The sequence below is a fragment of the Agelaius phoeniceus genome, chromosome 19, assembly GCF_051311805.1.
Source record: "Agelaius phoeniceus isolate bAgePho1 chromosome 19, bAgePho1.hap1, whole genome shotgun sequence".
NCBI lineage: Eukaryota > Metazoa > Chordata > Aves > Passeriformes > Icteridae > Agelaius > Agelaius phoeniceus.
The window spans coordinates 8841343-8868860 of NC_135283.1; the positions used below are offsets into that span (position 1 = coordinate 8841343).

General features: G+C 38.3%; 1 protein-coding gene across 3 annotated transcripts in view; it reads left to right on the forward strand.

Moving 5' to 3' along the window:
* Positions 1-27518, forward strand: part of ANKFN1 (ankyrin repeat and fibronectin type III domain containing 1) — a 133391-nt gene that overhangs the window by 38612 nt on the left and 67261 nt on the right. For 2 of the 3 annotated variants that reach the window (XM_077188220.1, XM_054645225.2), the window contains 2 exons: positions 21953-22087; positions 26734-26935. In XM_077188220.1, coding sequence (XP_077044335.1) covers positions 26750-26935 — 186 coding nt within the window. In that variant the 5' untranslated portion in view covers positions 21953-22087; positions 26734-26749. Of the gene's footprint in view, positions 1-21952; positions 22088-23540; positions 23572-26733; positions 26936-27518 lie in introns of all 3 variants that reach the window. The other variant, XM_077188219.1, reaches the window with a different exon arrangement.

A 27518-nucleotide genomic window follows, 5' to 3' on the forward strand; every position in this document is an offset into this window, starting at 1 on the left:
TTGCAATCTGGATTTCCTGTAGGAGCCCCAAAGGCTCTGTCTCACATTTAGCCGAAGCGCATGCAATCTGTAGAAACAGAGCATTGAGTTGTTATAGTATGGATGAATGAGAGATGAGGGAGGGAAGGAACACCTCAAACCAACTCTGCTGTCACAACAAGTGCTCCTGACTCTCCAGTTTTATGTGCATGTGCTCAGGTAACTACAAGCATGTGTGTTAATGCAGCACTGCTCCTCAGAGCAGGAGATGGGGTCAGGGCTGGACACCCCAGCAGCAGCTGTGCCTGGGGCTGAGGGTGTGCCCAAGGTTAATGCAGGCTCAGGCTTGCACAGGGCAGTGCTCAGGATGGATGGGCTGAGCAGCACCAAACAGCCCTGTTCTGCAAACACTCTGAGTACCTCAGAGTGAGCTGCAACTTGTGCTTCACTTGCACTATTATGTAAGGATTCTTTTTCTTCTGAAATACAGAAGAAAATTATTTCCTGAATCTCCATAGAAAAAGAAAGTTGACCTTTTTAAGTACGGTAGATGATTTAATTGTTGATGGAAATAAATTGCATTGTGTAGCCACTCCTATGCATGGTTTATTTACACTGCATGTCCTATAAACATCTCATAACCTCACTAAATTCTCTGTTCACTAAAAGAATGTGGCCAGTATGTTCAGATCTGCTTCGTTTTTACTTTTTACAATCTTCTTTGTCTACTCTTAAGAAAATTAATTTGCTTTTGAAATTACACTTGCATGCAAATTATTGTCAGATAATAAATACGGCTTAAGTGCCAGCCAAAATACACCAAGGTCATGGCTCTCATATTTGCATTCTGTATTCCTTCACTGTCCACTAAGGCAAATTAATTACCCTGTGTTTCTTTTGCAAGTCAGCAGGAGGTAAATTGGTATTGTAGAAATGAAAGGGAAGAGTCTAAAAGAAAATTGTCAATCAATTTGTTAAGTTTTAATTTCTCTTTACTGCATTGTTTTGCAACATCAAAGCCTGAAAATTAAATGCCTGTCATTGCTCTGAGCATTGTCCTAGTGCTGCTGGCACAGGAACTGTGAGCAGTCAGAGAAAATGTCAGATGGCTTTTTGAACAGCAGCGAAAGGGCATCATGAGAACTTGAAAAATCTGTTTCCTTTAAGTTCTAAAAAATCATTTATTATTTGTAGAGCTATTGAATAATTTGAACTTTTTTTTTTTTGTTTTGAGAATTCTGGTATCTTGGTCTTTCCATGTGGGAGAGATTCCATCTCAATTATTTCATGAAGATGATGATGTGTCTTCTGCCAGTCTAGGTCATCCTCCATTATATTCACTGGCCTTTAAGTTGGGTTTATATATAAAAACAGTGAAGTGTTTTAAAGTGTGTGCCTTGCTCTTACTCTTTACACCTGGGTTTAAAGAAGTGAAGGATGAGGCACAACCACAGTGTGTGTGTATAAAAGGGAGAGGCACTAGGGTTGAAAGGAGCTGAAAATATTAGTAAAGCCTATTTTTTTTTAACTTTATATTTATATTTACAGGTAAGTCTGGTGAGTTCACCAAAGTCAAGTGGGTTGGTTCCCTCATTGAAAGGGTTAAAGATCTGACTGATCTGAACCTTCAACACTAGTGCAAATTGAAAGATGTAAATCTGATCTCACAAGTCTAGACATAACTGTCAGCTACTTCTAGCCATTGTTCTGTATTTATTTTTATGTTCTTATTTTTATTTAATGAACAGGTTATTTTTCTCTTCCTCTGTAATTCTGACCTCATTCAGTAGAATCTCAATCTGCAACTCCCCTTTAACTTTCAAAAAAATCTCTTCCAAAACAGGTTCAGAAAGCAGTTTCCTGTGAATTTTTATGAGGATGTTATGAAAATTAGGGTTGCATTTTTGACCCCATTTAATCTCCAAGCATCTGGCTTGCACTGTTCTGCTTGGTGATGTTTCTTTCCCCCAATATGACTTTGATAAATACTTTTGGTAGGCTGCTTACCCTTTGCAATTCAAAGCATTAGAGTTATTTACTACACTCCTGCAAACTTTCCTATTGTTTCCACTGTCCTTTGTATCAAATAAGTTGGAGACCAGCACCAGCTTTGCAGGAGATTGATTATGTGGCTGTTGATGGCTGCTTCTTTGGTAGTTTTGAATTTCAGTGCAGAGTAAGAAGAACTGTGCAAGTACTATAAAATTATATCTTTCTTGCTTTTATTTTCCCTTTGCACATGATGCTTTTATTAAGATGATATACTATTTTTATTTGCCATGAAATCTTAGTTCTACAAAACTAATTTAGTTCAGATGGAAATACTTGACATATGAATTTTTAAGAACTTTGATGTCCTACAGGACAAAATTCTTTTCCCGCACCTTTAGTCGATGAGCTGTATTTTTACCATCAGTAATATTTACTTTTTTTTTTTTTTTGTAGCATAGTAGTACCCCACTATGAGAAGATACCCATTGTAGTAGGCACTAAACCAGCATTGATCAGCAGAATTCTTGCTCAGAAGAAATTACAGTCTGAAAATGAACATAGAGAGGAGAGGAAAGGAAGGAGGTTTTATCCTACTTTTACAGAGGAAAAACTTGAATGGCATAAAGACATTTGACTGCTGTTAAAATCAACTAATTGCTTCAAAGCCCAGAGTCACTCTCTGTATAAGTAATAGGAGTGAAGACACCTAAGTTAGATATACATGTCTAAACAAACATACTGGGAAAAAATTAGCATAATATAAGCTACCCCCAAATACATAGGTTTACATAAGGTAAATCAGGATGTGACCATCTGCTGGTGGAAAAGACTCTTCCAGTGGGAGTATTGGCAGTAAAAAACCAAATTATATTCATGGACATGTATAGTTCAGTGCCCTGATGATCAAAGAAAATTAAGAGGCATCTCAGGTCTTGTGTTCATCCTTAAAAATTTATTGTAGAGCCTTAAAGTTTGTTGACCCAGACACATAGTTGTGTGGTGGTTCTGTTTGTTCTACAGCAGGGTTATAAATAAATAGTCTATAATGCTTTGGTTTGCTGGGAAATAGCCTTTGGAAGCACAGAAAATGTGACATCTGCAGTGTTTGCCTGCAACAAAATCTCTCATTTACCTGTGGGAAATCTTGGTCTTGGGATCTGTCCTTTCTGGATATCCCTCACCAGGAGATATCCTCATGAAAATAAAATCCTGATATTTTTCTAGGAACTTGTATAAAAAGCCCTTTCAATTGATTAATCTTAGAAGAAGATGGAGAGAAGACTCACTAAAATTAAGCACTTGAAATGAGAGGAATATTTGGGAACCTTGCAATGTGTGTGGTTATGTCTGCCAAAAAAACCCCAATGTTTGAAAACCAAAAAATATATCTAATCTTTGGTTTTTGCTCCACCACTTTTAGCAGCCAAACCAAGGTTAGCCAGTTCATTCTGTGTAAAACAACAAAACTCCAGATGGCATCCTTTCATTGAGATATCTAAATGAATTTTGTATTTTTGAGAAAATCAAATGTCTCATAATTTGAAGAAGCTTCACCTTGGTTATTCTCTTGGCACAGATTATGACATAAAATAATAATCATTTGAAGATCTGTGTAAAATCTCAGAAGTTAATTTTCCCTAAAATCACCTCACTTAAGCCGTATCTCTGTATTTAACTCACAGATCACTCTCTTTCAAGCTCGGCGAGGAACTGCTTTTACATTATCTCACTGGATAACAGACAATCCCCAATAATTAATGCCAGATCCTCTGCTCTGATACTTTCATGGAAACCATTAGGCCAATGCCAGTTTACATCATTTGAAGATCTGATCCAGCAGGTATAAAAATGAAAATGGCAAGGCAAAAAAATATGAGCAATTTGATATCAATAAAAATGTGCAGGAGGTCAGGGAGGAGAGAGCCTTTTCAAGTTTTCCTTTGACTTTTTATCCTAAAGAAGAACGTTGGTTTTTTCCAGTCATTGAGCAAGATAATGCACAGCAAATGATAAATTACAAAAGAAAATAATCTGTTGCAATAAAACCTGGGCAGAGCCCCAAGTATTTGTTCCCAAAGTATTTATTTTTCCCCAGCTGTATTTATGTGTGAATTCAATGATGTTTGTAAAACAAGTATTAAAAATTGTAACATTTGGAGTTATGCGCATTTCCAAAAAAAGTTTCTCCTCTTTCAAAATTCAAACTTTGACCTTTCTGAAATTTCACTATCACAACTAACAAGGTCCAACTGGTTTTTATTTTGCAACGTTTTCAGAAAAAGAAATTTCAATTCAGAAGTTGGGATCAAATTTCTAATACAGAAAGTTACTCAATTGCCCAGAAAAGAAGCTATAATAGATCAGAGAACAGAGCACAAGTTATTGTCTCACTTTGAGTAGCAAATATATTTTGGCTTGTATTGAAATTATTGTTGCCATAACTTATGCCCAGAAAATATATATTAATAATTATTTACAAAGCAAAAATTGAGTCAGTGACAAATACAGAATTAACTCAAAGAGGGGATGATTTCTTTTTGTAGCACTCGTAGAAAGCCTCAAATGCAAGTTCTTTTGAGGAAAATTACAGCTTCAATAATGAAGTGAGTGAAAAAAAAGAAAAAGAAAAAAAAAGAAGAAAAAAAGAAAAAAAGAAAAGAGAAAAAGAAAAAGAAAAAGAAAAAGAAAAAGAAAAAGAAAAAGAAAAAGAAAAAGAAAAAGAAAAAGAAAAAGAAAAAGAAGCTCAGATGTGAGACCTTTCAGTGGTTTTGGTTTGTTAATTAAAGATTTTTTTTAATTATAAGATTTTTTGGTTTAATGTATTAGAGAGTGTGATAGGTTTTGGTGTTGGTTAATTATTAATGTATTCATTTTTTGTTGTGACATAGGATTAGGAGAAATGTAAAGTAGGTTTAAAATTTTAAAAGGGTATAAAGAAAATTTATTAATAGTAATTTAAAGGAGGAATTAAAATAAACTTTTTTGAATACTTTTTTTTGTTTTATAACATTTCTGAATGTAGAAAATGAAAAGTTACAATTGGGTCCACCTGCTGTGGGGACAGCAGCAGAAAGGCAGAGGGCAGCCAGGCTCTGCTTGAGCCCTTTCCCTTCTGGTGGCCCTGAGGAGCCCACAGTGACACCCCGGGTGCTCCACTGCCTGCCCCAGCGGGGAAACTGAGGCAGGAGGGCTGGGAGGGGGAGCTGCTCCTCACAGGGCAGTGAAGCTGCTCAGTGCCCCTGAGCCTGCGTGCGACCCTGGCCAGCTCTGCTCTGTCAGGAGCCCTTTCCAGCCTTTTCCTGAGGTGGATGACAAAGATAACCCTGCCTGGTGGGAGCTGCACAGGCAACTGGGAACAGAGGCTTAAACATCTTCTCCTTCACAGTGGATCCTACAGAGGAGGAGTTCCCTGTCTGGAGTGGTTTGGGTGTATGCTGGGGCCTAGCCTCATTATAAGGAATGGAATATATGGAATCAAATGAAATTCTATATGGGACAAGAAATGGGGTGGTCTTTATAGCAGGGTGGTCTTAAACTGAGGTTTAATGTATGTACAATATACAAACATTTTTGACAGACCATTAACACCTATAATCTTGTAAATATTTGCAATTTTCTAGATCATAAATATAGCTGCATAAGCAGTTCTTTCAGGACATCATTTATACTCCATTAAAGGTTAATTTACAAGTTAGTACCTTATAGAAAGAAGATATGTGTACTTTTATGTTAACTTTCTGTAAAGGGAGACTGGTGTCTCCAGCAGCAATTTGTAATTCTCCTGTGACACTCCCAGTGGCACTATTCAAAGCACTATTTGAATTCTTTTCATCAGCTCATGTTCACAGCAAACTTAATCTTCTGTTTGGAAGGTGGAGGGAGAAAGAAAAGAGAGGGGAAAAAAAAAAAAAAAAGCAAGCTAGGTCTTAGCTCTTGTGTCTGTGTTCCCAAGCATCCAACTGTTTGTTTGCACAGCCTCCCCTGACACACATTCTCATTTGTCACAGTGTGATGATACCTGCTGCTGTCTCTGAGCCCAGCTAAGCAGCCTGCCTGGGCTGGGGCTGGCTCGGGGGGAGCTGAATAGGAGGGGATTGACTCTGTGGGCTATGACTTTATTCACTGTAATGGCATTTGTGCTTTCTAAAGATCAAAGGCCAGGAAAAAAAAAAAAAAAGGTGGGGGCAGGGGAAGAGAAAGAAAATTGTTCACTGTAGACCTAGTCAGGAGCTTTCAGAAGTGCCTGTGAGAAATTAGGTGCCTCTCTTGCACATTTGATCATCTAACATTGAAATCCTGGTGAGAGAGCTTAGAGAAGGATCTGAAGAGAAAGGAGAATAACTACTCGTAAGTCAGGACTGCTGGGGAAGAATGAACAAGGAAGGTGCCAAATTTAACTGGATTTTGATTTATTTTCTTTTTCTAAATGCCAACTTTGCTTGTTCAGCCTGGTAGTTAAACAAATGAGAGGCTTTAAAACTGCAGTTAGCAACAGATTAAAAGGAAAAAAAAAGAAATCTGTTGTAAATGCATATATTTTGTTGCCAGCTATTGGGATAAAAGAAAGCTTTCTCAAATGGTATGGTATGAGTTCTACAATGGTCTCTATGGGTTTTTTGCCTTCCATAGGACTTCTCATGAAGAAAGATGAAAGCTTTATGCTCATTAGTCACCAGGTACTACATGTTTATGTTCGTTATTAATATCTTAATACTGTAAAGACTTTAGCAGCATTTTTTTCCTGTTTCAAACCACTGAGCACACTGCAGAATGTTCCAAGCTTCTGTATTTCATATATGGAGCTTCTTTCAGCTGGTTTCATGCACAAAACAGAGGGTGGTCATTATGGTGCATTCACATCACACTAAATAGGAGTTAATGATGTATTCTCACTGTACTGTTTTCACTGAAAGATCTTTATAAAAATTGAGGCTTTTATCAAAACACAATGATATCAACACTTCAGTAATTTTCTTGGGCTTAGGGATGAATTTCTCACTAAGAGATGTGAGAACTGGAAACTTTGACCACTGTATATTGCTTTTGTAATTTTCCAATCCATACTTACATTTCTTCTCTGAAAAAGGCAGATCAAGGAGTAATTAGAAACTCACAGGCTGCAGACTGGAGTGGAGAGGAGGGGCTGAGGTACTGCCTGTAACCTCAAACTAGTTGTTCCCAATATTTTCAAAAACACATCCTATAAATCCAGGAGCACCAGCAGTGTTGAATGAAGTGACTGCCTTCTTGAGGCCTGAACAAATGGGGGTGTATTTTGGTATGAAATTCAGTGAAAAGCTGCAGTGAAAAGCTGCCGCTATGAATGTGGCTGGAGTTGTACAGGACAGCCCTGTGACTCCTGGTGTCACACCCCTGCTTGGAAATCTCAGTATTTTTTCCATGACCAAAGGGGCATCTTTGATTATTTTGACAGGCTCATTGATCTTGATACCAAAGAGCAGCTGTGTGGATGCTTCTGCTGTTCTATGCCACGTGCTGTGTGCCTCAAAAATCACAAAAAAAAAGGTTGAAGAGGCACACATTAAAATGGCAGAACTGCACTTCTCAGTCACACATCAGTCAGTGCCCCCCTGAGGCACAAAGGTTTGTGCTCTGGGTTTGTGAATGCGAATCACAAATGTGGGTTTAATTTATCTTGTAGTAGTTACCATAAATAGCCTTATTATAGTTGATGTTGTAAGTGGGTGGGCAAAACAAAAGTAATCATAAAGGAAAATCTAAAATTATTCATTCACAAGGGAGGTCATCAAAGAACAGTTTCTTCCTACAGTCACTGCTGCAGCAGCTCTGGGGAAGGAATGTGAGGTTTAATGGCTGTGTAGGTGCTTTAATGTAATTTAGAAGAGAAATCATGAGCCTCAATGTGTGCAAAGCCTCACACTATTTGGTGGAACTGGGCCTGTAAGTCTCTTTGCTGTTGCAGGCTGAAGACAGCTGAAAGAAATATCAAAACCACAACTTTAATAAAAGCCTGAAAATGTAGATTAAAGCAGGATTAATTCTATTAATTTTTTTCCGTGGATGGAAGTTATTTCAGCTACATTCAAAACTTAAAGGAGTGTCTGTTAACTGTTAAAGTCACTGTTTCATAATCTAGCAGACTTGCTTGGAATTGCATTAAAAACTGTTTCATGTAAATTGACTCAAAAATACATTCAATTGCCTCATTTTTGAAGCAGTGCTATGTCACACAGTTATTCAAGCTCCACCAAAGGTTATTTGAGGACACCATTTATGTGGGACATCTTTCTGCTGATAATTTTATATATTTTATCATGAATGTGTCTACATTTATCAAGCAAATGTCTTTTCCCTTTTAATTTACAGAGTAAGGAATATATGAAAGAAAACAGTTTTTCTTTGCTGTTGTGAGGGAAGGGAAATGTACCAGTGCTTATGAAATTACTATGTTATGGTTTGTTTAGGACACAATTAAGACATCAATCAGAAAGGGCTACTTCCTTCAGTAGCAAAGTTAATGAGATATTAACCAGCACTTTGAAGCTTCATCCAAGCTATCATTCTACTATTTCACAAATCCCCCAAATTCCTACCTTTATGGTCAGTGGTAGTGTGAAAGAAGACTTTTAAATTTTTCCCTATAATTTAAAAAAATGCATTATTTTAAATTCCAAATGTAAGAAAGCAATTTTGATCATTGAAATAAATTTCTGGGTATAAGTTATCACTCTACTGTTTTGCTTTAACCTGCTTGCAAATTGACAGTGCAGTGTCTTTCTGGGTGGCAGCCAGCTCTGCTGAACAGGAGCTTGCATGTTTTGAAGGCACTGACAACCCTTGCTGAGTGAATGCACCACACTTCTGATCATTCAATAGAAAGCATAAACAAAAGGAAGAGCTCCCAGAGCAGTTTGTCCCAATCCCTCCCTGAAGGACTGTATTTCACAGGAATATTGTCACCAAGGTGACCATCAAAGCAGGGAGAAAATCAATCCTGATTTTCTGAAAGAATGACACAATCTAACAGGTATCTAAATATTTTCCTTAGGAAACTTGATGCAACTTTTTAAAAGGAATCTTCAATGACCTTGCAACCAGGCAGCACAGAGTTGATAATTGAAGCATCTTCAGACTGTAATGAACAGCTGCTGAATTGCAGCAGAAAACTGCAAGTTGAACATTTGCACAGATTTCTTATCATAAAATACCATTTTGTTACTTAAAATCTCCTGGACAGCTCTTTATCCATCTCTTCAATTAGTAGCTATCATTTATATTTCCCTATATAATAGTTCATCCAAATGACTGAGATTGTGGAGGCTTTCCAGAAAGACAAAAAGCTTGAGATAAATTCATGTTTACCCATTCTCAAGCAGAGATCCTGGATTGTTTGCTTATATTTTCAAGATACAATAAATTAGTGTTGCTTTCATTATTACACAGAGTCCATGTAGTTTTGCTTCATTTAGCTTTTGGAAAAGCAGATTTCTATTTCCTCTGACACAGAATACACTTAACAGAGAGGGTGTCCTATTTTTTCAGCTGTTTATGAACTGCTGCTGTAATTGAAGAACTATGATCCAAAGTTGCTTTTAGAATTCCCCTGCACGTTTTCCTTATCCTGTCACAAATCCATTCTAAAGATAAATCTGAACACATCCTACACCATTTCTTTTAAAGTTTTCTCATTGAATGATCCAGATACACATCTATAGGAACTCACATAATTATTTACTAAAATAACACCTCACTTTCTTCTACTGACTGAAATTGTATCATTTTGAACTGGTGAGAATTATTTATCTAAGAATATGGCTACTCCTAAGGCAAGGATTTATTCCATCTTTGAACTTAAACCTCCATCTCTTTTGATTTCTCTATAATCTATCCTTTGTCTATCTTTTGGTACTGATTCAATTTTCAGCATCTCTTCCTGCCTTGAACTTTATCTTGAAGAAATTGTGGACACAAGAGTGATTTCCCTTATGAAATCACTATTGCTAAGCCTTTGCAATTTTTAAAGAAAATGTGTTTCAAGATTTTTTTTTTTTAAAAATCTATCTCCAAACGAGTGATAGATGGATGCTGCACATTTGGATTCCCTGACAGCTGCTGTGATGGTATCAGTGGAGGTTAAAGAGACTTTCTGCCTGGCTGTTCCGATTTCATACAAGGTGCCAATAAGGAACAAAGACACTTGAGTAGTGGGTATTAGCAAAAAGTTGCAGAATGTTCAGCCTGTGGCTAAGAAAAGGCTTCCACATCTTCTGTGCTGTCCAGCAAAAGAATCAAACCATCAAAACGTGCTCCTGGAGCAATTGACTGGCTCAGGGCCTGTTGGAGTTTACGGTGCTCAGCAGCTTTGGATGGGAATTTCTGATCCTTGACTGATCACATTCATTCCTCATTTGTTAAGGTTTTTTGATTATAATTTTTGTATCATTTATTCTTGATACAGTACTATTTTCAGGACAAGACAGATAATGCAAATGTCATTTTCTGACCTTTTTTAATCATGACACATCAATTGTAAAGAAACACAATTTGGGGGTTTTTATTTCCTTATCCATTTGTTCCTGGATTGAAAAAAAAAGTGTAAAATCTGGTGTTATTTCAAAAAGGTGATATTGTGTAACAGTTTCCTGCTTGATTTGTCAGAGACAGTGTTGAAAATGAGTTTATATTGAACTAATATAACATACTCTTTATAGAGAGAAAATGGGGGAAAATCCATTGTAATTACTTTCAGATTTCCATTCCTTTCATACTTCACTCATAAGCTTAATTTTCTCACCCATCTGTGTATGCTAATTGGCTGTATTAATTATTTCATGTTGAAAGAGACTACTTCATAATTAGTTGGTTGTATAATTTGGAGCAAATGCTACAGTGAATTGTACCTTTTTTATTTGGAAATCATCTGCAAGCAGCTTTCTCAAAAGTGCTATTTACAGCAAATTATTTACCTGGTACATATACTTCAGGAATTGCTCTCTAATAATGTCTGAAATCTGATTTGGGGTATCTAATATTTCATTTTTTAATGTATTCTTACTGTCAGTTACTTTTTTTTAGATAGACACCTATCTATGTATTAATTTTCACTACAGTAATTCCTTAATTTTCCTGATTGCTTTTCAAGGAAAGGAAAACTTTTCTGAGAAGACACCTGGTTTTATATAATTGTTTGCTTGGAAATACAGTTCAGATGCTGCTTTGTGTAGACAGATAGATGAAGGAAATTAAAAGGAACTGACTGTGCTTTGCAGCATGCACTGGAAAACCATATTTTGCAGGGAGACAACTTTCACTGCAAATTCAAAACTTGCCACTGCAATCCTATTGGATTTTCTTGTATCCTCATGATCACTCCTTTATTTCCCACTTTACGTTCAGAAGTATTTCTGGAATGCAAGTGACATTCAATTCTTGCACTGTCATCTCCTGTGAGCACCACGTGCACGTTTGGAAATACTCTCTGAAAGTAGAAAGAGTTTTCTTTTCCATCTTGACAGCTGATTGACAGCACAGAACAGCAGTAGCTCAGTACTGCCAAGGTTTGTAGGGCTGGTGTTTGTGCTGTGATTTTCTGTTTTGAATAGCTGAATCTAGGGTTGAAGAAGGAGATGAAAGTAAGTATTTCTCATGTTTCATATCTGTAACCCACTGGGAGGCTGTCCCTATCCAAGCCTAAGATCTGAGCCATCAGATCTGTGGGAGATATGCAAAAGGCAGTAATTTAGAGAGTTTGTTATTTTTTGCTAACTAAATAGGAGCCCCCATTATGGAATGAAGATCATATTACATGGAGCTGTGGAATTTCACATAAAATTAGAGAAGATTCATTTCACTTTTAAGCCTGAACTCCTTATTTTTCATGAGGGCTCTATGAATGATTCTGGCTGAAAATATCGGTTGTATTCTCCATATTAATTTCAAAAGCCTACTGAACAAAATGCTGCTTATTAAAATGCCCTTCAATGGTTCATAGATAGGTTTGTGAGAAAAACTCTGACCAAAATTTCTGGTTTCAATGGTGTATAACTTATTTCTTTAAACTCATATTAAAAGTATTTGTAATTCTTTTAATCGGGTTTTCCTACTACTTATATTTAGAGGCTAAATTCTGTATAAGTAAAGGGGATTCTATGCAATCTTTGTGGTGATGGACTGGTACTATTAAGCTTGAATCTGTGCTTCTTTGAGTGTTAAAAACCACAACTGCTTCACTTGTCTTTTTGTGTGTCTCACAAAGTCGTATTCTCCCAGCACAGCTTGTGTGCTGATATATCAGAGCATTCAATTTTTAGATTGCCTATTTTCAGGAGAGGCTGGTAGTTAGGCTGGGATTTCTCACCTTTCTAAAAAATCATTCTTGAAGTATTGCACCTCTTTGAACATTTTTTTTTTTTTTTTTGAGTGTTTGGGTGTTCTTCAGAAAATCCAAAGAGCTATATTGTGAGAATATGATATCACAGTCTCACAGTTGTATTTAAACTGTGAGACTGTGACATAATAATGGGCTCAGTAACCAAACGTTCCTATGACATCAAAATACTCATGCTCTAGCTTTTGCTGAAGTGCAGGTTCATTTCTTAGAGTTAAGCTGGTTTTTAATATAGACTAATTTAAAGAAAAATGACGGAATCATCCACTGGCCATCAGATTTATTTTGTTGTAACTTCATGTAATCTAATCTGTGGGCTTTTCAAACACAAGTACCAATGTGGCATGTCAGTAATTTGAAAATTCAGTTCCATGGTAACTTCTTGAAGGGAGGCGGGTGTACAATAAAAGTTAAATGAGCCAAAATTGAACAAAATTCCAACATTTCTGTTAAGCCATATGAGGAAGGATAAATAGGCACTGGAACAATATAAATGTCCAATTCCAGCTCTCTCACAGGTTGACTGAGTAACCATTTAGATAAACTCTCCCTTCACTCTCCCTGCTTTCATTTTCCTGTTCCATCTATTTGCAATCCATGAAACTTTTGAATGTTTGTACTGAGAGCAATAATTCCAGTACAAAACACTCATCTCACTGAAGTCAGTGAGAAAATGTGTCTCAGTCTTCTGGTAGAATATTGTAAAAGAAATTACTCTGTCATTGAAAGCTTCTTTGTTAAAAATTTTAAATGGATTTTTAATATTTTTTTCGTGGCTCCTCCTTATCTATGATTCAAAGTTGTTCATACTAGCTCAGCTTTTCCCCCCCTTCTCTGTAGTTCAATATTTCTCTCAAGAAAAGTCACCTTATTTGCACTGAACATTAGGCAACAAAGCCATCTGCACCAGCAATTCTTAGAGCAAACCCAGTGATTCATGTTGAACTCTGCTTCTTCCCAAGTGCAGCTGGAATAACCAAATCAACCTTCTGGTTTTAATCCAATTTAGATAAAAGACAAAGCCAGACAACAAATTCACCCTGCATACTGATAGTGGCTAATTTTCAAATTCTTAATAATTATGGCCCCTAATTAAAACCAAACTACACGGTTTTATTACACAGTACAGGCAAGAGAACAGATCAGGTGCTTCCAAACTGCTGGAGCACAAGATTGTCTGTTACAGGATTGTATATATTAAATTGTTATTCACCTTATTGCAAATCCATGGCTTTATTTCCAGCTGAGTAGCAGCACTGGATGTTGCATGGAATTTTTTTGCAGTTGTGCTTGTTTGGGAAAGTGGCTAGAGGCCCAGAATGAATTCTCCCAGAATGGTGTCTGCAAGGAGGCAAAATATATTCTCAGTTGTAATCATTCAAAGTGATGAGTGCATTGAGTGAAATGCTGCAAAATATGGCCTAAAGCATATTATTTACCAATTTTAAAAATGTCACAAAACAGGTATCAAAATTGGTGTGATAAATGTGGACATTTCTGTGTTTGTGCTTTGTGTGTGTGTGTGAGGGGCTGTTTTGGGAGGAAGGTTGAAGCTGTAACCAAGAAGAGCATCTGAAGTAAAACCCTGAGCATTTCTTTCTGTCCCAAGGCTCAGGTGTCACGCTGATTGAAGGGTAATTCTCTTGCCAGAGAGAATATCTGTAAGATTTCACTTGGGCTCAATGTTGCCTATAGCTGAGACTGGCTGCATTACCATGTGAGAATTCAGTGCAGGTTTGTGGGGAGCTCATTACCAGTTTTCAATGACACACATTCACACAGACCATGCCCCTTAAAAAAACAATGCAGAGAAAAGTACCCAGTGAGAGGTCTCACATTGTGTGAATTCAGTTAATTTTTCCTTATAGCACCTCATAATTTTCCAGAACAGAGATCATTAATCATCCCAAAGTGTGTAGAAGTTTGGGCAATAGCTGTGAGACCACCAAATGCTGACCCTGAAGGAAATTAATTACTGAAGGTGAAAAGCAAGTGTTTTCTTAAATAAGCCACCTAAGCTGCCTGGTTTTGCAAATATTTATTAACACAATTCAGATGAAATCAGATCAGCACTTCTGACTAGAGAGAGTGTTGTTTCATTGGACCAGGAGTCCTCATTTCCAAATCCATATTCAATCTTTTAACACAGCAGCAAATTATATTCCCCATCTGTCTCCTGTGACAGCACTAATGAATGTAATAACTGGATGGTGATGTACAAACACTTTTGAAGTACCTAATTTATAAAATATAGGAAGTAGTTATTTATAATAAGCTGTTGGGGGGTTGGGGTTTTATAGTTTTTGAAGTTTTTAATATTTTCAATTTTCTGCATGTAACTGAAACATAAGTGAGCATGTGATAACCAAACATTTCTGATACGTGAAACTCTTAGGGCAGGGTGAGCCTGATATCTCAAAGGTTTTCCCAGCCAATGTCTCTGTTCTAGGACTAACAAGAGCTTTACCATGATTTGAAGAACAAAAGGTCCTGAGACTGAACCAGCTCTGGCCTTGAGCTGTCCCACCCACGGTGAATGTGGGCACTTGCCAGAGCCCTGCTGTGTGCTTTAAGCACCTCCTGCCCTGAGGTTAACCAGCATTGTTCTTTCTGATTTGAGGGTGAGTGAGAAGGAGTAAAACACATCCCAGAGGGTCTATGAACAGGATGGAAGTTCATATAGACTTTTGCCAACACGTCAGGACTTGGCCTGTGCCACAACCCCTCCTTGAAGAATTGGCCTGATAGCTGTTTTCCAAGGACTTTGCTAAGTCAGAGTTTGAATATGGGAGATAAAGCCCACAGTTTTATAGTCTGAATCAGATTCTCTTTGACCTGCTGGAAAACAGAGTAAGTCATGTTGCAATGAAACAGAATGAATTAACATTTCAGCCATGAAAAGTAGGGAGTTTATTTCAGATTAATTTCTCACCTTTGGAGTTGGTGGATGCATTAGTTCAATGTAATAAAGAGAGAGAATTGGGAAGAGGGGCTGTGCACTAAATTAATCCAAAAAGTGTGTGCTCATTAGGGAGCAATTATCACTTTGTATTCTATTTTGTTTGTGAGATGGAGATAGGACTTGTGGCAACATGGCAACACAGCAAGGCCAAGTACTGATGTTTATTGCTCAGTGAGAGGCTGGCATGACTAATTGAGAGGGAACAGATTCATCAGGTTTAGAGCTTAAAAAAAGTGATGGCAAGATATTTTCATGAGCTGCTATTCTCACTACTACAGTGTTTAAAAGCTTCCACTACAGTAAAAAAAGAATTATTTTTGTTAAAGCATTATATAGGTCTGCTATATTCCAAACAGACAAGATTTGATTGCACTTCTTACCTTCTAATTTCACTTTTATTGAAATGTTACACTTGAGGTAAAACCAATTCCATCTTTTGAATTTTGCCACTGATTTTGCTGTGCCCCACACCTCTTGTCAATGATAAACAATTATATGTCCTTGTCTCTCTAAAGTATAAAAAGGTCTCAACAAAAACTGTTATGTCCATGTGCATTACCTCTGCAGTAAACCTTGAATCTTCACGATTTGAAGCTATTATAATTTCTCAGAAAAAAAAGAATGTTTAAATGTTCATTTGAACTTATTATGAAAAAGAATGGCAGTGGCAAATCTAGAATTACTTCACAGCAATCTTTTCTATTCTGTTTGTGTTTTTTCATTGCTCCTGTGATGCATTGGTTTGGAATTCCTCAGAGTTAATTTCATTTAAACTCAAATGTAAATGAACAGCCACATCAGACCAAATGACTGCAGTTTGAACTCTGCTTGTGGAAAATTCTCACAGCCAGGCAGGGGGATGCTTCCCTTTTGCAAAGATAACCTACAGAGCTGTTCACAAAAGCTGATCCAGGGAGACAGATCTCCTTGTGGTTCTTCCTCTGATAATGCAGACAAATAGGCTCTTGGTTTGAATTGTTGTTATCTTGAACAATCTGTCTCTATCAGGATCTGGACAAATTATTCACCCCAGGTAAATGTTACCCTTTGAAAATAGCCCCTCTCTTCCTACTCTTTGTCCTCAGCAGCAAAGTTTTCCTGATATGGTACTTTACTCTGGGTTTTTTTGTAGTTTGGTTTGCTGCTGTTTTTATGTATGTGTTTCTTTTTAAATGTCTGATTTTAATATGTTAAAGTCACTAAATGCCATAAATAGACTTCTGCTTTAATCAGGGCAAACAAGTTGCTCTTTAAGGAGTATCTGCTTAGTGAAATAAACAGTGCTTGGGGTTCACAGAACAGCAGGAAGTTGTTCTTCTGTTATCAAAGTTCTTTCTTTATTCAGAATGAAAAATAATGGCACTTGTGGAGTATTTTATAATAAATGCTCTTATGCAAGTATTGAAGAAAAGTGAATCAATCTTCAGAAACAGGCCTTATATTAATAAGTATACTGCTAATTACTACAATCATACAAAAGTTGCAATGACACCTATCTATATATTTGTATGTTCTTTTTGGTCTTTTTAAAGACTGTGTCACAAGCCTAAAGATGCCTTCAGTTTAAAAAAAGAAGCTGCTTCTCTGGGATGGTGTGTGTCTGCCTCTGTTCAGCTTTGTTCCATGCTCAACTTTCCTAAATTCTAAATTCTGGTTTTTCCTTTATTCTTTCCTAATCTAGAAATTGCCAGCTATGAAAAGCTTGTTAATTTCTGTTTGTAAAATCTTCTGGTGTAATTTGAATTAAATGTAGTGCAGCTGGGAGCAGTCATGGCTGAACAATACATTGCATAAATTATCTCTATGTGGAGTGTCTGACTAGATAACATAATCAACAGGAGGCTGACAAAACATCACAGCTGCCTGTTGTTGCTGACAACTTCATTATATCCATGATGTTCAGATGGGTAATTTGTTTCTGAGGGCCAGCAATATCTTCAGACATGTTCAATGGCCTCGTGTACTTTTATAGGCTTCCTGAAACTGCATGTTTTTGCACAGATTTAGGGGGTTTTCCTAATCTGGGGAACAATTGCAAGAACCACCAGCAAAGAGCTCTGCTCTGCATTGGTTTTGCAATAGAGCAGCACTCCCATATATCAGAATTGGTGCACACCTCCTGATAGGTAACAGCAGCTGCCCTTTGATTCCTTGGTTCAAACAGGGAGGGCTTTGAGGCACTGATGAACTTCTTATACTATTTTATTTCTGTTTACCTTAACTTACACTCTAAAAGATCCCAAATGACTCAGTAGTTTTGTAGCTCTGACAGCCCAGGCCTGATTCTATTCCACTGCAGCCAGGAATTGTTATTCTTAGGAATTTTCCAAGTAAAAAGACAGGGGTAAACAAGCCACTGTGACTGTATGAAAAATATGCCATCTTTAAAGAATTCTGACCAAACAGTTCTGAGTTTCTGCTAGCTCATTTAAAACCATATTCTGAAGTACAAGCAGCAAGTCCACAGCTGCCACAAAGCAGAGAATTCCTCCCATCTGCATCCTTCCTCTGGGAAACTGCAAGCCCCAGGCACGGGTGCATCTGCCAAGTCCAGCCCTGCAGAGAGCCTGGATGTCCCGGTTCCAGGTGGGGCTGACAGGACCCTGGGCTGGGAGCTGTGGCTACAGAGGAAACCTGGGGGAGCCAGGGCTGCCAAGCTCAGTTCCACTTGTCACTGACATCACATTGCCTCAAACATTTCAGAATACTTGGGAAAATTATTCCTAAGCTTAGTCCAAACACAATTATTTTTTCTTTACTCACAATTTCAGAATTTTTCAAGTTTGATCATGTCTGTGACTGATCAACTGGGAAATATTTGTCTTTTTCATAAGCATACTGAATACTTCTGTGTCTTTGTGGATAATAGGTTATTTGCTATGGATTTGGATCAAGAACACTGGCTAGAGTAACTAGTGAAACAGTAAGACTCAATCAATGTCCTTGAAGAAACACAAGAAACCAGGGAACAGGACAGAGAATAAACAAATTGGCAAAGGGGTATGTGGGAAAGATGATAGGTAAACAAGGAGCCAGAGAGGCAGGAATTGCCAAAACCAGAGTTGGAATTTACTCCAGTACGTTTTATGTATAATAAAAATGTGCAAGAAAGAATGAGTGTGGGGACAAAGAAACATACACTTTTATGTGTTTGGGGGTTTGTTTGGTTTTTATTTTATCTTTCCCACTGAATATTTTTGACTGTATGAAAAAAACTACCCCACTATCTTGTTTCAGGGAGAAGAGTTACTTTAACTACCTTTGAAGTAATGGATTTTTAAAATGAGTGCCTACAAGTGTCAGAGTTAGCCATGTTGTCATGTCATTTGGGAGGGGGTGGAGATCCCAGTCCCAGGTATCCAATCTGCCTGGCTCTGGCCCCATTCCTGCGACAGTGGACGGAGATCTGATATTTGAGCAATATTTGTTCCTTTTGTGGGACTGTGAACAGTCTAAAATGCATCTTTGTCTCGTAATGATGGCAACAGCTTTGCCATCGTTGCAAGTAAAGCCAGGCTCCATGTCAGTTTTTCCACTCCAAACTTCCCACCCAGATTCTAGTGGGAAAAACCAAATGTTTTTCAGAAGCACGGGCGCGCGATGTAAAGCAGGGACACGCTGGGGTTCGGGGATGGGGGGATGCCCTGCTGGGCATCGCGTCCCGGGACAGGCGAGCCCTGCGTGGCCGCCGCTCCGGGGACCTGCCCGGGCTTGGGAGAGCCGGGTGGACGCTGCCACCTATCGATGGATGGAGGCGCGAAACCCCAGCCCAAACACGGAGCTCCTCATCCCAGAAACCTCCCAAGGTCTGGGAGGAACAAGCAGAATTTGCTACGTGGAGTTAATGGCCAACGAAACGCTAAAAACACCTGTGGTGTGTAAAGCTGAGAACAGCACAAGCTGAAGGTTTGGGGGACACTTGGCACTGAATCAGCCAACTTGGGCAGCCTCCTTAAACAAAACGTACCTCTAAAAGTACGTCTTCACAAAAACATGCAGCTTTAGCAGCAGTAAGAGCAAGAGCAGCTTGCGGGATCAGCTCTCCTTGTGTGCTGCAGGCAGGGAACTTCTGACTCGCCAGTCATGGAAGGAAAACCTGTCACAGGAGGTTAAGTCAGCAGTGTAAGTGCAGCCAGCAAAATGCTCTGTGCAGCTCTGGAGAGTGGAATGCAAGGGCAAGAAGAACTGCATGGCTTCTTGATGGAAGCATCAAAGGCTGAGGATGGACAGGTTTCTGCAGGAGATCAGACTAAAGGATCTTCTTCCACATGTTTCATCATAAACCCAGGGTCTATTGCTTCTGTAGGTCTTTTGGTCTTCTTCATTTCTAGAACTAAATGTAGGTGCCTCTCACAGTTATCTGCAAACATTCAATAATAATTTTTAATAATTTAATTTTTATCATTTGCTAAATGTATGATTACTTCTTTTACCTTACTGAGCATTGTTTTGTGTCTTCTGGATTTTGAACAGGCTAATTATGAATTTATATTCATATGTCAAGAAAATCATAAATAAATTTTCTTAAGACAAAAAAGCTAATTGTATTTCACAAGAACTAGGCTTGGGCAAGAAAACATCTTGACTTTTACTACTCTACTAAATACTGTTTGGGTAGAAAAAGGACTAAGCATTTAAAAAATCAAAATGGCAATGTAAGAGGGCTGCTTTCCACCAAGCTGAAGGGAGAAAGCAGAAGCTAGAAGTACTGAACCACAATGAGAAGGTGGTAGAAATGTTTAAGAATAGACTGATTTCTGGACATTCACTTTATGTTTTTCCCCTGAAAACAGCTGGAAATTGAGAATTCCTTTACAAGTGAGTTCCATAGGTGAGGTCTATACAGGCAAAAAAAAAACTTAATTGGGGACTTTGACTTAGAAGAATCATCCCTATTTAGCACAGCACTGAAAATGGAGTTCCTAGGCTTACATTTATTTTTAACTGATTTAGGCATTTCAGATTTTCAGCACGTTTTTTTCCAGATAGTATCTTAGTGTTAGAGAGGTATTTGGTGGTTTTTGAAAGATTTCCAATTCCCTCCTGTTGGCAAGAAGCAGTGACCTCAGTCAGCTCTCTGACTAATGATCCTTGGAAGGAGCAGAACAAAAGAGGGAATCCTGTAAATGGAGGGCCTGTGATTTTCAAGGTACCGGAGAAGGAATGCTGTGCATAGAATATTGTAATAGCATTTTGCAATTCTCTGCTGCAGCAAAGCAAGTAACTACTTGTATTTGATATTCTCATTATGCCCCATAACTATATGCATTTGATATTCTCATTATATGCATTTGATATTCTCATATGCCCCCATGGCTGTGTGCGTGTTTACACACAAATGCAGGCACGTGTGTTGATAGAAAACCCCCAAAGAATGGTTTGATCCATATCCAGATTGGTTGAAAAATACAGATTAGCTTCCAGTTCCATGGCATACAAATGTCAGGCCCAGGACTACATTTGAGCTTCAGCTACCTGGGCAAAAGGATGCCCTTGGGTATGAGGCACAGCACCCTTAGCTGAGGTTTGAAGTGTGGGAGAATCAGGCTGATCAACAGATTTTGGGAGGTTTCCAACATTTTCCAAAAATCATGTCTGAATTAAACCAGGGAAGAAAACTCAGCAGGTTGTAAGAGTAGCTCTGGTGTCTCCTTAAAAATAATCCAAATTACTTTTTCTGTAGATATTAATGGTCACTGGCTAGGACAAGGAATTGCTTTGTTTTGGTTCTTTTCTATTATCTGATGTTGCACTGGAGTTTTCTGATTGCATGAATTTAACCCAGTGGACTGTCTAGAAGGATAACAATTTCCTAGGTTGTTGTTTATCTTTGATTGTCACCTTCATTGTTTTTAGAATTCTGTATATGGGTACTTGAAATATTCCACATTTGACTTTGTAATATTTTTGTGGGTTTCTGTGGGTTCCAGCATTTGCAATTTTTTTGCCCTATAGTAAAAAATGAGATTTTGAAATGTCACTATTTTCCTATTTTGGAAGCTCCTAATGCAGACATTACAGGATCTGCTTTAGCATCCATAGAGTGTGCTTTTGTTATCCATTTAATAATCTTTTTGAGGCGTAACCTGTTCAGGCTGGGGGCTTTCCAATGATGTTGCAGATGTCCCACAGCTATGGCTATGCCTGCTGCTTTTGTTGCTATGATTGCAGACAGCTGGAGTGGTAGCTTGCTTGGAGAAAGAAGAAACAATACATCACATGCACCAAGCACTACTGCACTGTGATTTTTACCCCTTCCACTCGCTGTTTTAGCATAAAACCAGCTGCTTGAGGATGGCTGCATTAATGTCTTTTTGCTCATACTTCATGCCAAATTAATTGCAATCACAGTTTTGTTTACTCTGGCAGTAATTATTTTTTCTACTTGCACGCTGTGCTGCTGATCAATTTTAAAGGCTACAACAAGCTAAAAGCACACAGAAGTCATGGCATCTCTCACATGGAGGCTTCACATATTAGTCACTCCTACAGCTGCGCAGGCAACTGGGACAGAGTTAAGGCACCAAACATTCTACCTGTGATACAACACTACTTGCTTTAAATACTGTTCTGCTCTGAGGTTTTAGCAGCAATCTTGGACTTCAGTAATCACTAGTAACAGGCTTTTTCATATCTGATCATTCATGCAGTGTAAGGAAGAGATTTACTCATTCTGCCCAGAGGCTGAGCCAGCAGAGACAGCAGAGCTAATGTGATTCATTGAAAGAAGAGTGGGGACAATTAACAGCAACTTGTTCACCTTTTGCCTTGGATAGCCTAAGCTGGTAAGTCAAATTTAACTCTTTAATGCACATATTCCTAATTACTAGTTTCAAGTAGGATTGATTCGTAAACATACAGTGCTGAGGGGTTTCTCAGCTGTTGTGTTTTCCTAAAATCCTAAGAGAATGCTTTTACAGCTATGCTGTGCCTTACCAATGCACCTGTCTTTAGAGTGTAGCATGTATGTGCCACAAACAACAGAGGGTGATCTATAATTTAGGTATTTCTATTTCTTTCTCTGCAACATGTTTTTGAGGGGCATTAATATTAGGTCAGTATTTGACAATTAAAAAGGAAAAAAAAAAACCACAAATCTTTTGTAAAGGTAACTATTTTATATTCATTTGTATTTGAATTTGACTTTTAAAGGACCCTGGTGATGGGGAATAAAATGGTTTAGGGCTTAGGTGCAAGTAGAAATCTGATCACAAAGATGAAGCTGCAGGATGAAGTATGTGTGCAGAATGAAGTATGAAATATGACCAGGGAGACCTTGATCCCTGGTTTGGTTCCTAGCTGTAGCACAGTGACAGTCACACTGGTTTGATGGGTATTTCCAGGGCAGTAACTGTTTCCCCAGAGATCTGCTGCAAGACTTTTGTGTTCTTTAATTCTTGGAAATGAAAACTGCTGTTAATTATGTCTGGTTATAAGGGGAGCTGCTGTTGTTATTTTTTCTAGTCCTGCCTTTCCCAGTAAAACCTGGTGCTGTGCTGCCTGTTGCAGTGCTCACCTTGCTGTAGGGGTGCAAATTAGATCACACAGGGCTACTCCAAACCATATGGAGAGGTCCTTATGTCATCCTGACCCATGTCAGATTTGTGCAGAGGCTTCCAGACGTGACAATCTCAAATGGGGCTGTTCTGCACATTTTCTTTTTCTAAATGATTAGTCTTCCAGGTGCTGCAAAAATTAGTTCTGACAATGACACATCCTCAGGCTAAGTGCATTTCAGCTGGGGTATTTGTTGTTTCAATCAAGACAATGCTCATTTCAGGTCTTCACCTGATTGTTGAGGCAAGGATACGGTAGTAAAAGAAATAAAATTAATGACTTTTTAAAGGAGCCTAAAAATACTCTCATGAAATAGTTGATTTCTGTAAAAAAATAACAGCATCCAAAAAACCCTGTGCTTTCCATCACAGAACCATGTGGATTGAGCTGTCTCTTTTCCTTATTTCTTATTACACTTTTTACCCAGGATTCTGCCCAATCTCATTCCTATTGCTCTACTGTTAGTCATTTCCAGCCTAATAAGATACCACTTCCAGAAAGTTTTACAGAATATTCAACTTGCCTTTTCTTTTTTCATTTCATACTTGGTATGTGACTAGGAAGGATGCTAAGTAATATAATCTGCAGTAGCATTTTGCACTTTACTGTTTCAGTACACTGGTGAAAAAATGCAGCTTGTTCACATCATGGTATTCCAGCTATTGCTTTATTGTTCCACAGTTATCCTCTGCACTTCTTTGGGATATTGATGGTGAGTATACAGGGAACACATCTATGTTTCAAGTCATTTGTGAATCACCAATTCTGTGTGGATAGCAAAGATGCCATCTGTTTTATTGTTAACTGCTATTTCGAGGGTGTTTACTTAGCTTCGCTATAGATTCACCCGCTCTTGACTTCACAGAAACATTGATGAGATTAGAAAAGATTCTGTTCTCTTCTTCCATCAGTGTCAGACTATGGATCTGCTCTGGCTTTTTACTGGCAAAACTTCCACGTGTGGCAAGGGCACGCTGTGGTTACTGTCCTCAGAAGTTGTTGTTTAGGTGGTTACTAACACACTGCTGGTTTCTTCTGAATGGATAAATCCTGGTTCATTGACCAGATCAAGGTGGGAAGGACTCCAGCTACCCCAAGGAATGGGAATATCTGGAGTCAAATTATGTTTAGTCACAGTCCATAAGAACAGTAACCCATGCCATGGGAAACAGGCTTGGTAGTTAACTGCTCTGAACCTTTCCAGGGTTGGTGACACAGATTAGCACTTCAGTGATGCCTAAATTTGCTTTGGTTCAAAGCTTACACCAGCATTCTAGAATGCTGTAACAGAGACTCCAGTTTCTTTTTACAGTGTAGACATTGAAACAGAGAAAACAGCCCTGCCAGCTGTCTGGGTTTTGAATGTGTATTGGGACAGGTGTCACTAGAGCACCTCTCCCAAAGACTCTGATTTCCTGGAAAACTGTCCAAGAACTGACAGGTGCTTCTCCTTTACTTACTCAGGTTAGTATTTTCTCATAAAAGAAAATGCAGCTGTCAAGCTGTTCTCTGTAGAAATTTGAGATTCTGGAAACAACTTCTCACTTCTCAAGAAAAGCTTGAACTTGATGACTTTCAAGAGATTCTGTGAAAATATCTGGGCAACTGAGTTGAAGAAGATGGAGACAAATGCACTTCCTGCATTAGTGAAGGCTGGAGTAGAGATAGGGCTTTCTTTGGAGACAAGCTGGCAAAAATCCATTTTTTTTGTAATTATTTAAATCCTTGAGAGTATTAAAGTCAGCAAGCAGGTAGCTTGGTCTAGTGAGACAGGGAGGACTTCATATTCTTGTTTTGTTTAACTAATACCACAACAGGTAGGAGAAGTCCTACTAAATAGATGTTCCTAATCTATTTAATGTATATTAATAGTATATATAATGCTTCCTAAATATCTACACAACCCCTCAGTAAATTCCCATATTGGCTTCATGAACCTTGTAACCTCTCTTGTGCCACTCAGATGTGCTGAGCCTGTTGCTTTTCAAATAAAAACCCATAATCCCAAAGTAGACAGTGCAGCAGGCTTTGAATTAAGAATTGGTTGGGTCTGCTCTTCTTTGAGGTTGGTTAGGTTTGTGTGGCAAATGCAAACTCTTCTTTCTATCCTGAGTTCACTCCCAGCTGTGTGTTAGTATTTGTGTGGTATTTAGAATTCAAAACCTGTAGTCTTGGAATCAGATTATTTTGGAAAATTGAAACTTCCTTTGCAAACATGCCTATGGCACTCCCTGGCCTATTTTTATTCCCTATTTGGGTCTGTGTTTTGACCCATACTTTATTGATGAAACGAAGTAGTTCTTGAAAACAGAGGTAAAGGGAGAAATGTATGTGGGACAATCTGTAGCACTATGTACTAACAGAAACCGTGTTACTCTAAATAACTGAGAATTAAATTATTATTAAATTTGGTAACTTTGTGAGTTTCTTTAAATTCTAATAACATAGAAAAGTGGGAAGTGGATAATCAGTTTACTCCATAAACTCAGAGAAAACCAGTCAAAAATCCTTGCAGTATTGCTGCCTCCTGAGTCCCAGAGAGCTTCTGATCATCTCCACACTTGCACATTTATTTCAGGAGTGCAGCTCAAATAATTCCCTTTTGATTGCACACACTGTTGTTCTAACATAACAAGTCTTTTCATCCCATATGAAAATTGTGTTGACTCTGTCTCTCTTCCTTCAGAGAGCTGGTCTCTCTTCAGTACCCCAGGAGCATGGAGAATATGTGAAATTAATTGTAATGAGATACTTTTATGCTTAGGGTGTCTGCTCACCACAGTGTACTGTGAGAATGGAAGATGTAGAAAGCTTAGGAGACCTGGGTGGTGTCTTTAATCTTAAGGACAAATATCTGCCAAAACCAGCCCCAACAGCAGAATGACTGTTTAGTAAAGAATGCTTTTACTGGAAATAGTCCTTAAAGTCTGGTCCCGCCATCCAATTTGCTCAGAAGAAGGCTGAAACCATAAGAACAAAAAAGAATTTGTATCATAGTACAAAAAAATATTATTTCCAGAAAAGATACTCTGAAAAGGTAGCCAGGTTTACTATTTCAATGTGTGAAGTCTCCTAGAGAGGCATTCTGCCTTATATATGTGTACACACTCATCAGGGGAAAAGGAGTATGTGAAGAAATGGTGCATTTTTTTCACTTTTTCACTTAGAAATCCATAGGGATAGTTTCCTATGCCTGCAGTTGGGTCAAATCTAATTGTTAGTTTCTCTTCAAAAAGGTAAAATTATTTCCACATAACATACTTCCAGAGTTAAATATTAATTCAACTTTTCTTAATACAGAAAAATTACTGTAATGATAGAGCACAGAAAGTATTGTTTAATTATGAGATAATATGTAAATCCAATTAGGTGAGGCAGTCAGAGAGAGGCTCTTGGAAGGGTTTGTACTCTAAATGGACAGGGCAAACACAGAGCAGGATAAATACAACAAATAGACACAACCAGTGCCTGCCCACTACATGAGGAAAAAGCCACTCGTTATGAAACTGTCCATAGCAACATTTACTTTTGGGTGTCACTTTTTCTGACACCCCTATTCCCAGAACTCACTCTGCAAAAACATTGTTTCCCTCATTAATTGAAACTCCTTCTCCCTATATGAATTAGCAAATAATTCTGGGGTGTTCTGTTCTATTTTTTCATCTTTAATTATCTGTCTCCATAGATATCCATGAGTGTATTTCCATAAAGAGGGATTTGCCACTGAAAAAGCCCCAAATGTGCCTCTGTGCAGAAGCCGTGTGTGAAAGTGATTTTAGGCCCAGCAGCCTTGCACTGTGTTTCAGTGACACACTTCTGATCAATGATGCTGGTCTAGCAAAACCTCACTAAACAGCTGCTATTTTCCCTCTAGAAAACCCTGGCTGAGAATGACCCAGCAAATGCATAACTTGAGCCTGCTGCAGAGCAAAAAGCACAGCATGCCCTCGTCGCCCAGCGCGGCCAAGCGGCTCTACCGGAACCTGTCGGAGAAGCTGAAGGGCAGCCACACGTCCTTCGACGAGGCCTACTTCAGATCCCGCTGCGACCGCCTCAGCCTCCGCAAGGCCTCCATGGTAACACCGCCCCCTGCCCTCTCCCATCTCCTTCCTCAGCTGCCTTTTCAGCTCTACATTCTCATCATCTTGCTTTGTTCCCTGACGAGTGCCGTGCGTTCTTCCTAGCTTTACCATTAATGACCCTTTGTCAAAACACAGTTTGACCTTCTTGAAGGGTAAAGACAGGCTACCTACTCAAGTGGTGATGCTTTATTTTAGGATTAGGGTTGTAACTTGGCACTTACATGAAAAAAGGTGAATTAAATCTATAGATGCAAGTGTTTCTCTTACAAGAAAAGAATAAAACATGATTTGAGAAAAGTGAAGATGGCTCTTAATAGAAGTTCCCATTTTTCCACATGACAGAGCAAATGGAACTTTCAGGCATGACAGATAAATGTAAGGCTACTACCAGACTGTGGTGATGGTCAGTAGATAACTGATGCTTTATTTTAGGAGTAAGGTTGTAACTTCTGGTGATGTTTTATTTTAGGAGTAAGGTTGTAACTTGGCACTTACATGACAAAAGGTGAATTAAATCTATAGATGCAAGTGTTTCTCTTACAAGAAAAGAATAAAACAGTTTTGAGAAAAGTGTAGA